The sequence below is a fragment of the Rhipicephalus sanguineus genome, chromosome 9, assembly GCF_013339695.2.
Source record: "Rhipicephalus sanguineus isolate Rsan-2018 chromosome 9, BIME_Rsan_1.4, whole genome shotgun sequence".
NCBI lineage: Eukaryota > Metazoa > Arthropoda > Arachnida > Ixodida > Ixodidae > Rhipicephalus > Rhipicephalus sanguineus.
In genome coordinates this window covers 60,579,672-60,591,873 of record NC_051184.2, presented here as the reverse complement: position 1 = coordinate 60,591,873, position 12,202 = coordinate 60,579,672, and the positions used below count along the sequence as shown (strand labels likewise).

The following is a 12,202-nucleotide window of genomic DNA, read 5'->3' as shown; positions in this document are numbered from 1 at the left end:
CCCAGCGAGATAGCGTACCAAGGAGCTGTGAGATGAAAATGAAAACACACACAAAAGCCGTACGTAACTATTTTCATAGTGACGCCAGCAGGCAGAAAAATGGCGTTCCACACTCGCCGCCATGGGTATACGATGGGCGCTAACACTCCCAGGTTTAAGTGCATATATATATATATATATATATATATATATATATATATATATATATATATATATATATATATATATATATATATATATATATATATATATCCAATGCGCTATAATGTCGCTGGTTCGGTCCCCGCCGGCGGCAAGTTATCTTTTCGTCCACTTTAATTTCTTCTCAATTATGTCACGATTACTACAAATAAAATCCGCTATACTTTCCTTGGCTTTCTTGCCTGTTAGTTCTAAATAATGTTGTGTCTAACAAAGAAAAAATACTAGACCTTAAAATTTCCCTATCGTATTTTGATAGTCGTAACGTATATCTAAAAAACGATTTCATATTCTGGTATCACTGTTCCGAAATAATCTGTTCAGGTTTACTGATAACCTTTCTGATCTCACTGCGGACTTTTACAATACCTGCAGTTTCTCGTTCATATGTTTTCTTTCCATTTCCGTCTTCATCATTATGCGATATCTCAAAGTATTATTTAAAAGATCAGATGGCCCTATGCTTGGCCAATCCTCAGAGCGCAAGTGAGCCATACTAGAGGGTTATGATTTTCATTATCATCATCATTGTGTCATTGCCTTCACGCCCAATCATGGTCTTGAATCACGAAACAATAGATGGAAACATCTATGGCCATTCTTGGCTCATTCAGACGCGTGACACTGAAAATTGCGGGCTTTTACGTGCATAAATCACGATATGAACATGAGGCACATAAAGGACTATGAGGGAGACTCAGAATTAATTTGCACCATTCGATGTTGTTGAATGAAGCTAAGAACAGCCGTCAGCACGCTTATCACGAACGCTACGCAGCTTGTTGTTGTTGTTGTCGTCCGGGCCTGGAGCATACCCAATGCAGAGGATTGGCCAAGTAGTGGGTGGTTTTTAAAGACGATAGTCTTTCTTGGGGAACTTAAACGCAGAAATTTTGGTCTGTCTTTCTGTCTGTCCTTCTGTCTGTCTTTCTGTTTGTCGGCACGTCCCTCGATTCAGCCACTCGGCCAAAGTTGAACCACTTGCACAAGGGCCAGCCATCGTGAACGGCTCACTAGGTTCATACTTGTGTACATTGTTGATCAAAAAGCAAACATTACGCATATCTGAGCCGCAACATCACTAGGTAAGTATTAGGTGGAGTGTTCCTTTAATAGAAAATACTGTTACGGGGAGACGACAGAAGAAGGCTGTATTTACAGTATTTACACAACCACAGAGGTAGGGGTGACAACCAAGATGGCGAAAGCAGCAACGAACACGTCCTCTTCCTCTTCGTCCTCTAGGTAAGCGGCACATAACATTACCCGCCGGCGGTGAAAGCACCGACTCGGTGCGCCCGGGCAAAGACGATCGCGAGGATGGTCACTATACACACGCGTCGGTGGGTTCCGGTATGTGATAGGGCTACAGACGGAGAACGTGAACAATGTCGGTGCGGGGCTGAGTCGAGGAGGACGAAGACAATGGCTCGATTTCGTACGTCACGTCGGTCACGTGGCGGCATACACGGTATGGTCCGGTGTACGGGAAGAGGAGCTTTTCAGAAAGCCCAACACGTCGTGCTGGAGACCAAAGGAGGACAAGAGATCCAGGAAGAAAGTGGGCGTTTCTGTGACGGCGATCGTAGCGAGATTGTTGGCCCGCTTACGATTCGGTTAACCGAACGCGCGCAACTTGACGTGCATGGTCGGCGCGGGCAATAGCTTCTTGAGCGTACTCAGTAGGTGGGTGCATGGAAAGCGGCATCATCGTGTCCATCGTATCTATGTATAACAATACACAGATACGTAATTCTAGAGACCCTAGTTTCTTAAGCTGCGCTGAAAATGCGACTGTGCCGAAACTTGGCTTCCTCCGTGCTCTCTGCACGAGCTCATTGTTGTGTTTCGGTTTCGGTTCAGTATTGCACTGTACGAGTGCCATGGGGCGCCGCTCTGGCATTCCTGCTTTACCTAGGCGACGTGAATATAAAAGAGTGTGTGGAGAGTACTCGTTGAGTGCGGACGTTTCTTCTGCTTCGGCGCTTCGCGCCAAACCGCGTGTTCGGGCTGGCTGGCGTCCCCGCCGGTCGCGTTGGTCACCGCCGGTCTTCGCCTGCTGCTGCGCCGGGACTACCAGCCCGCAACACAGCATTCACGTTTCCCGAAGTATTGCCAGATGGCGTTCATATCTCACGCAGCGCCTCTTCTATCGTCTTTAGACGACATTTGCAGCGAAGCACGCAGATACGCGGCCAATTTTTCTAATATTTTCTGTAGTGTATAATTTCTAGGTGCGTTAGTTAATTAATGTATTGATTTGAAGTGCCAATTCTCAGTAATGGAACGTTTAAAGCTGGCAGAATTTAGCAGCGTGGGCCTGGACCGGTTTGATTGACGCCAACGCCGCGAACTGTTAGGCGCATTTACCGAGATAATATCTCTGTATGTATGGCTAATATCTCGGCAGCAGCGCTTAACACTTGGAGGCGCTGGCTCCAGTCCATGCGGTCCAGGCCACGCTGTGGAGCTTCCGCGATAAGCGTGCTGACGGTTGTACACTACCGTATACGGTTGTTCTCGCGTATCGCCTCGGCCCAAATGCGGCCGCTGTGACCGGTATATGCTCGATCCTATAGCGGTGCAACACCTCAGCTGCCGGGCTATCACGGCAACTAGGGCGTGAGGCGCTGTTGTTGTTGTTGCTATTCTTGTGGGCGTGGCATGCGGCTCTTACCCACGACGGGGATTGGTCACACCGGAGGTAATGAAAAATCGCGCCGTTCGGTGAAGAAGGAAGAAGAAATCCGCGTTGCGCGAGGGAAGACGCGATCAAGACGAGGACATCATCATCATCATCATCATCATCAGACCTCGAGCCAACCTTCATTGACATTCCAATGTTTAAGCCGGTCGTCGGGCAGCTTTGTGACGGGAATCAAAGTGAGAACAGTTGAACACTCGAACGCTTGCCGTTTTACTGATAAGCGTACTGGAGCGAGCACGTGAGTTCCGCGCTACTAGCGTTTCATATACTGGACACTGATGCTACCGAATGCACGCGACTCAAGAGCGCTCGCTTGTTGTCATTTAAGACAGTTCGGAACTGCACTTCTTTCACGCCAGCACGCTGCATCGGTAAAGGCCTTGCCGTCGTACTGACGCCCCGCCTTCCCACGCTCTTATTAATGCTTGAAAGACGTGTTGCAAAGTGTAGCAGTGCAGGCGACTAACTGCGCCCATCTGCGGTTGTAAGACTTCCACGGTGCCAAAGGCTTGCGCCGGTCACCCTGGAAAAAAAAGAGATAACAATACTTTTTGAAAACAACCTTGACAAGCGAGACTCTCCGCTCGTGCTTGTCTTCGCTTTTGCCTTCGTTTTTGTCAAAATATCTGTGCGGCTACAGCATATCGCCATTTCCTCATAATTAAGGACGTTCGGCGTGCATTAACTGATCTTCGAGAAAGTTTAGCATGATCGTAGATCGTTGCATCAGTAAATGACTTGCCTATAAACTTGTAGCTCCCACAGCCTTGGTAATTGATTGTCCTTCTGCTTTGATATCCAGGATGAGTGCAACACAAGAAGTTACTATGGACACCGACAGCAGCAGCAGCAGTGGAGCGCCGGAAGAGTGTCGTGCCGAAACTTCAAAGGACTCGACCGAATCCCGTGGCAGTAAAAGGTGAGGCATCATGGGTAACGAGCGGGACGCGTAAAAATATGGGGAAGGAAATCCTGGAGGCAGATACGGCGTATTGGTATTCTTGCCGGGATAACGTATATCTAACGAACATTTTCTCAAAAGCCTGGAGGACGGTTGAGCTGCGCCTTCAAGAGTGGAACGCGATAGCGTATAATCAGGCCCCGTTCGAATTGCCTTCTTATTCGCTTGTCACGCTTCGCTTTTCGGTGGACACCTCAACCGTACGTGTCTCAAGGAAAGGAGCCCCTGTGCGCTTAAAGGGGGCCCTGCAACACTTTTTGAGAGCATGGTCGGTAAACGCTGCCGATCGCTATAGTCATAGATCCTGAGAACACGTGAGCCAAACATCATAACGCAGCAAGCGGCCTGGAATTTGCAATTAGTTGTCAAAGTCAGCTAGAAATCCTTCCCTTTTTTTCTCGACAAATTATGCCATAATCCAAAATGGCCGCGTCATAAACACACAAAGTGATTTGAGCATCATGCGCTCCATAGTTATCGCGGGATGCCACCACGTGCCCGCGCGCTCGCTCGCGGTCACGGTGACGGTAAGTCGTGCGTTCGAAGGAGAAAAGAGAAAAAAAAAAGAAAAAAAAAGTAAAAAAAGAAAGCGCACAAGTTCATGACGCGCGCTAAAAGAACGGGCGTAGCTTCTTGCCCCATTGTCCCCCCCTCCCCCGCATATAGCTTTCAGCGCTCTCGCTGCTACAAGAGAGAGAGAGAGAGTGAGAGAAAGCGCTTAAAGCCTGCGACAATTCCACGTAACTCCGCTTGTACTTGACGGATAAAAAAAAATTGCGACAGTCGATTCTTGAGGCGATAAACTCTTTCAATGAAGTCATTCGATGATTAGTTCGAAAAAAGTTGCAGAGCCCCTTTAACATTGACCGTTTTAGGCTGTCCTAGAATGCCTACTGTATACGTAGAGTTACGCTGCCGCAAGTAGAGTCGTAGCATAGTGGCATAATAATAATATCGCGGGTTTTAAGTGCCAAAACCACGATATGACTTTGAGGCAGGCCGTAGTGAAGTGCACCGGAAATTTCGACGATCTAGCACAGTGGTAGGAATATTACGTCTATAGACAACAGTATTCAATCTAGTCACTGTAGTTTGTGCTCTTCTCATTGCTTAAATATTCTATTCCTATATTCCCACGATTAAGTGGGAGTACAGATCTGACGCCATTTTTTTATACTCTGCATTTTGAACGTTCGCACGCATAGCTGTACTCTATAGAGCTATAAAAGAAAAAAAATGGCCGCGTATCTGCGTGCTTCGCTGCAAATGTCGTCTAAAGATGATAGAAGAGGCGCTGCGTGAGATATGGACGCCATCTGGGAATACGTCGGGAAACATGAGTGCTGTGTTGCGGGCTGGTAGCCCCGGCGCAGCGGCAGGTGAAGATCGGCGGTGACCAACGCGGCCGGCGGGGACGCCGGCCAGCCCGAACACGCGGTTTGGCGCGATGCGCCGAAGGAGAAGAAACGTCCGCACTCAACGAGTACTCTCCAGTCTCCACGAACTCTCTTATGTACACGTCGCCTGGGTAAAACAGGAATGCCAGAGCGGCGCCCCCTGTCATTCGTACAATGCAATACTGAACCGAAACCGAAACTCAACATGAGCTAGTGCAGAGGGCACGGAGGAAGACAAATTTCAGCGCAGTCGCATTTTCAGCGCAGCTTAAGAAGTTAGGGTCTTTAAAATTGCGTATCTATGTGTTTTCTATTAAAGGAACATACCACCTAATAATTGCCTAATGATGTTGCGCCTCAGATATGCGTAATATTTACTTTTTGATCGACAACGTTCACAAGTAGGAACAGCCGTACCAGTTCAAGATGGGTGGGCGGTAAGCAAGTGGTTCAACTTTGGCCGGGTGGCTGAATCGAGTGACGTGCCGACAAACAGAAAGACAGACCAAAATTTCTGCGTTTAAGTTCCCCAAGAAAGACTATCGTCTTTAATAAATTACACCATTTCCCGCTAAAGGGGACCATGAGGCGATGCGAAGCCGGAGCACTTGCACGATCGCGTTCCGTTGGCGTTCTTTGGGCATGCTACCGACCTCGCGTCGTGGAACGCGAAGAGGAACGCTACGCGTGTCTTGTCTTCCCTCTAGCCTGGCCGGGGAACGCAGTCGGCAAGCATGCGAGAGGGGGCAGCGTAGGAGAGGAGAGAGAGGGGGAGGGGACGCGCATGCGCTGGTGTTCATCGCGGCGTTGCGCAGGAGAGAATTTCGGCATGTCTAGCCCGCGTTTCTGAGGAAGAGTGGAAAGGGGGAGGGGAGAGGAGAAGTGGAGAGGGAGAGGACAGGGAAAGGGGAGAGGGTGAAAGGGGAGATGGGAAAGGGGAAGGGAGAGGGGTGAGGGGAAGTGGAGCGGGTGAGTGGAGAGGGTATGCGCATGGGCAGTAAGGGTGGTCACGCCGTACACCACCACCTCCGGATTGAACTCCGCCATAAGATACTTCGCATCTAAAAAGATTGAGGCAACATTGGTGTGGCGCATAGAGGACGAGGATGAAGTCAAGACACGAACTGGCAGACACGCGTCTGTCAGTTCGTGTCTTTTCTTCGTCTCCGTGCTCTTTGCGCCATACCAATTTTTCTCAAGTAATGAACCAACTAGCTCAGCAACAAGCCCTGCTGAACTTAGGAAACAGTGGAGCTAGTGACCTTCTCCTCCTCCTTTGCCTCCTCCTTACCCTGACTTCCTTTCCCACATACACCCCTTGCCACGAATACTATGCATGGCTGCGCTATGCTTTACTCTCTCCCCTCCTTCCCTTTCTCGCCTCCTTGCTATACTATACAAGGTATGCTATTCTTTACCTTCTCCGCTCCTTCTCTCCCTCATCCTCACTTTCTTTTGCCACCCCCTTGCCATACTACAAAAGGCCATGCTATGCTTTACTCTCTCCCCTCCTCATTCTTATCCTCCTCACCCTATTATTACTCCTCCTCACTTCTCTTTCAACCCCCTTGCTATACCATACTACACATGACTACGCTATGCTTCCACTTCGCTTTGCACAGCTAGGCCGAGTTTTGTGCGGTCTTGAACGAATTCTAGCGCGACAAAAACGAGGACGAGAATAGAAAAGACCGACTGCTGCGCTGACTCGCAACTAAATTTTATTGCGAAAAGAAGCAGAATAAATAGCAACTGGAAACCTAAGAAAAGAAACAACCATCGCACATGCTCAATGCGACAAAACAAACAACAAAAGGCTATGTGGCTGATGGGACGTGGACGTGACGAAAGCTATCCTTGAGGTATGATACTTCTGCATCCGATAGTGCTAATGAAGGCTGACTGATACAATTATCACCTTCCAGTGACAAGTAAAACGCCTCCATGATCTCCCCGTGAGCGCTGGTCTCTGTGGCAATACAAGATTTCCGTTTTATCAAAACAAGGTTTAGAAGCACTTCTTTGACAATGAATGGCCAAATGGGAACGTGTGCCGTTTTTGACATTACGCGCATGCTCTTGGATTCTGACGTTTACGCACCGACTAGTTTGCCCAATGTAAAACTTGTTTGTTGAACAAGGAATTTTATATACTGCATTAGTTTGCAACACATTGATGTGTTATGTGGCCACGGTCATAACTCAAGCTTAGACAGCTGCGCTGTCAAAAATTCTTGGTGTTATCGTTGCGCAGGTCATCCAAACGGAGCAAAAGCAGGTCGCGGTCGGACGGCAAGGACTCCAAGGTCGAAGAGAACCAGTGCGGCGTGTGCGGAAAGGTGTTGAGCTGCAGGAGTGCCGTGCGGAGGCACCTGCACACTCACATCGGTAAGAAGGCGTACGCGTGCTCGGTGTGCGGCAGCAAGTTCATTCGCAAGGAGAACATGAAGCGCCACAAGCGCATGCACACCGGCGAGCGGCCGTTCAGGTGCGACGTGTGCGGCCAGAACTTCACCCGCAACGGCGTCCTGGCGAACCACATGCGCCGCCACACGGGAGAGAGGCCCTTCTCTTGCTCCCTGTGCCCGGCCACGTTCGCCAGCAGGTTCGCGATGACGACGCACACGGCGAGCCACAAGCGCAAGGCACCCCACGAGTGCCTCATGTGTGGCATGAAGTTCGTCTCGGGGAAGAAGTTTGCCGGTCACGTGCGCAACCACTCGGTGAAGAGACCCTACGCGTGCCACCTGTGTCCCGCCGACTTCATCCAGAGGTACCACCTGCGCGCCCACCTCATCCAGCACACCGGCGAGAAGCCTCACCGGTGCAACATGTGCGAGAGGGCCTTCTCGAGGCGTATGTCCCTTGTGAATCACATGCGCGCCAATCACAATGCTGACAAACCTTGAGTAAACAAGACGTACCCAAGTGTCCTTACTTGAATCGCATGCGAGAACGGGCAGTGTCTGGGTGTTACATCTATGGAAGAAGGAAGCAACTAGGAGGGGGCGTCACCTGATTCCGCTAGCCTCGGCAAGCCAGCTTCCCTGACTATATACCCCTGCCGGCCATTGCGCGGTACCTTGGTTGGATGAAGCCCCCGCAGCAGACGCAACCAAAGCGAGCCGACCAACGGTAACGCTTGAATATCGCGTGACCAGGGACTAGGCTTCTAGATAGTCACGTGACGCTCCCTCATAGCTTTTTCCTTCCTCTATGGTTACAGCAGTGTCTGGGTGAGTACATAGACGTGCGTACTGTTTCGACGTCCAAACCACGCGACAGGTGACGACGTTTTCGTGATGTCATCACTGAGATTTCTTCGTCACGAGGTTTTCGTGACGTCATCACGTCAAGCCGACGGACGCCAGACGGACGCCGGATTTTTTCGCTTGGTGGGGGCATATGATCTTTCGCAGTAAAAGAGCGCGACCATCAAGGCGACCATTTTGTATTCAGTTTCATAAGTTCCGATCTTACCCAGGCTTCTATTACGGGTCCATCTAGGGAATCATTTTTTTTTATTTTTCACGAACTTAATTGCTCTGTGGTTGTATCCCCAACGTATCTCTGCTTGATTTCTTGTGCTAGTTCTAAGTTCATAAGAACTTAAAAAGATTTCCCGGAAACCACCTACGTAGACGCGGCCAAATACAAAGGAAATTACAACATAACTATAGCGGTAGTGGGCTACAAAGGACTACAAAGGAAAGCGTGTCAGTGGTTCGGCGAGAACGATCTTCGTAGAAGGGCAGAGGAAGCAGCCATTGTACTGGTCATAGCATCCGCCTCAACTACACTAATCATTAGTGACCCGCATACGGCTGTGAGAAACCTTGCACGCGGGCGTACATCAAAAATAACACTAAGAACATTGGCTGAACGCAGAGACCAGTGAACCATAGATATAATCTGGGCCCCCGCTCGCTCACTCCTTACTCGACAATGAGGCAGCACACCAGACAGCTCGAGGACTCGCAGCCCGAGCCTCTGGATAGCCCTGGTCGAGCTAGGAGGAAGATCAGAGATTTGAAAAGATGACCAGTTCAGTGGTTCCACTCCTGCGCCAACTGCGCCAAAGTGCGCCAAATTGTATTTACTGCGCCATCCTGATAATATCGACGAAATTTGCGCCAAAGTCTCGGGTTTGGGGGCGTCTATCACCGGCAATCGCACCGCCGGCGCGTCAGAACATGTGCAGCTCGATCTTGGGGCTGCCAATAAAGTCGCAATCATGGACCAAGAATTATTCCGCTGAATAAATAGCGCTCGCGCGTGCGTTCCGAGTAAGCCACGATGCCATGCACGGTGCCGACGCAGCTTCTGTTCTGCAAGTCGGCTCGACAGCAAAACGCGCTCTCCGCAGAGGCTCGTGACGTCTAGGCCTATCGGTAGCGAGAAAGTGCGACGGCGATTCATCGGCGGACGTCGTCTGTTCCAGAAACGCTGCTGATAGCTCGTTTCAAGCGTCGCACGGCACGTAAGGAAAGCAATGTTCAGTAATAACTACATGAGTGCCGCTAAAATGTCTGTCACTTCTGTTTCCGGACATCGCGGAATGAAATCTGGGATCGCTCGCAGTAGATATATGGGACAATATCGAATTTTCCTTGCTTCGCGTTTATGGAAAGAGCACACGAACGGTGGAAACGCGTTGACACTTTTCCTCAGATATACTTTATCCATGGATCTTCATCCAGAACCGCTTTTTCGTAATTCCTTCCGCCAGCACGTCCGAGTTTGTAATCACTCTGCGGTAAATACCCCCTAAAAGGCCCTGCCCTTTCGAGCTCACGTGCTAGGGTTCCAATTCGAATTTTTTGCTTGCTTTTTTAAAAATGTCATCTCATTAGTAAAATCATACTCCCTGGTCGGAGCAGCCACAAATGCTCAGCTGTCAGTAGCGGGCCGTCGCTGACGGCCCACAGTGAAGCGGCTACGCCATGTTACACGTCCGCCCCTCGCTTTCGGGGGTCAATAACTAACGGTTAAAAAAATGCCCCCACCTCCCCGAAGGGAATCGTGAGGAAATGCGAATGCATTTCTTGCGCTGAGAGTACATGGCGTAGTAATTTTAATGGCGTAAAGCTGGACACATCGACGCGCTGAAGTGTCTCCCTTTAGGGCGCCTCTTTCAACGAACGCTTCCTACGTGCGTTCGTAATCACCTCAGGGATGTTGCCACCGCCTTCAATGCAGCACAAGCGCGTTTAGAACGCGCTGTTTTCAGGCTGTGCCAAGGCAGCACAAACGCTACAAACGCGTTTCAAACGCACTGCATTGAGGCGGTGGCGCAGGGAGGAGAGAGAGCGAACGGCAAGAGAAGGAGCGGCGAAGCACTGCACCTACCCTCTCCTACACTCTCTCGCACCACATGCTCCGGTTGCTAGGGGCAAGGATAAGCGCGCCCGCCCGCATCTGTTGCTATGGGAGAGGGAGTGAGAGCGGAGAGATAACACCTGCCGGCGCGCGGACAACGCCGGATGCCTCACATAGCCCGACTAAGAAAAGCATTCGCATTTAAAAAACTAAGTTTCGCTTAAGAGCGAAGCAATGAATGCGATACCAAAAAAATGTATTGTGAAACGAAGTAAGACTAGCAGCTAACTCTTTTGGATCCGATCTCGCGTAACTCAACAAAACGCTGGTTTAAGGGAATATGGCCCCTCCAGGAACCGAAGCGTTTTCTTGCTCTGAGTTCTCTAAACGCGAAGTAAGCGTTGAGAGCACAGCAAGTTTACGAGCCGTCTCCTGATGCCTCGAGATAGCGCGCGCGCAAGCGACTGCGCCCTTCGAACGATGCGCCCCCCCCCCTTCCGCTCCCCTGGCGTCCCTTCATGCTCCTTACGAAAGACGGGTGGGGTGTTTCCTCTCTGTTTGATGAGCAATTGACGGCAGGCCCGCACGCGGGAAGATGTTATCTCATGCACTGTCCGTGCGGCGGAGACAGACGGCCGGCTAGTTTAATCTCCGCTTCAGCCGCGTTCGTCGCCAGCGCTCGCGAGCTTTTACCCGCGGCTAGAATGCGCGTGGTGATGTTATTAATTTGGACTTTATACGGAAAATTACGGCAACGGCGACGGCAAGGGTCAATGTACGGGTCAGATTTTGCGCCCCCCCCCCTCTTAGGTGATTAGGGGGGGGGCAGGGCGGCCGCCGCCCCCTCTGCCCCTCCCCCCCCCCCCCTGTGCGCACGCCTATGCTCCTGAGATGACTTTTTCCGTGAGATTTGCAATGAATCGAAATATTTCTAGCCTTCATAAGAGCCCCATAATAATACTCAGGTGCTTGAATGTTAATGCAATATGCTTCTGTATTGCACTCCAGGATATAAAATTCGCTGCTCCAAAGTGCTCCCAGATGCAAAATTATCTGTTCCAAAGTGCTCCAAGATGAAAATTTTGCTGCTCCAAAGTGCTCCAAAACGGAAATTTTGCTGCTCCAAAAATTGCTCCAGATCAGAAGTCCTCGGTAGCATCACTGCCAGTTGCAGATAGATGACGCAGCATTATAGGCTAAGCAGGAGAATGTATCCTCCAGTACACGCGTCACTGAACAAAAGGCAGGCCGTGACGTGGCTCCTACTCCAGACACAGACGTTCCCCTAGTCCGGTAACGATGAACTTACTGCGCACCGGAACTTTATTCGGACAAGTGTCAATTTTGCCATAACGAGGCGGACTCGCTAACGTGGCGTGCCCGAAGGCCCCCACGAGGGGCGAATTCCCGGAGGGGCATGGATGGAAGGCCTCGCTCCTCAGTTCCGACCCACAAATATAAAAGTGTTTTAATACGGCAGGCCGACGACGCCGCCAGGGCCCACGGTATCATGGCCGACATCTAGGTTGGGTCCCTCCTTCCTCTGAAAGGGAGAGGGGGATCTTTCTGCCAATTAAAGTTTGTTCATCTTCAAAGCCAGTATTATGCATACTCGTA

The 12,202-nt window shown here is 50.3% G+C and overlaps 1 protein-coding gene across 1 annotated transcript; it reads left to right on the top strand.

Annotated features, from left to right (window-relative positions):
* Positions 1-3,711: 3,711 nt before the first annotated feature.
* LOC119405572 (gastrula zinc finger protein XlCGF7.1) lies at positions 3,712-8,175 on the top strand. Its single transcript, XM_037672405.1, has 2 exons — positions 3,712-3,827; positions 7,521-8,175. The coding sequence occupies exons 1-2, from the start codon at positions 3,712-3,714 to the stop codon at positions 8,173-8,175; spliced, it is 771 nt and encodes a 256-aa protein (XP_037528333.1).
* The last annotated feature ends 4,027 nt before the right edge of the window (positions 8,176-12,202 follow it).

Excerpts from the sequence above, each read along its gene's own strand:
- LOC119405572 (XM_037672405.1), top strand. The coding sequence starts at position 3,712 with ATGAGTGCAACACAAGAAGTTACTATGGACACCGACAGCAGCAGCAGC. Across the intron at positions 3,828-7,520 it reads GAATCCCGTGGCAGTAAAAG|GTCATCCAAACGGAGCAAAA; the intron begins GTGAGGCATCAT and ends ATCGTTGCGCAG.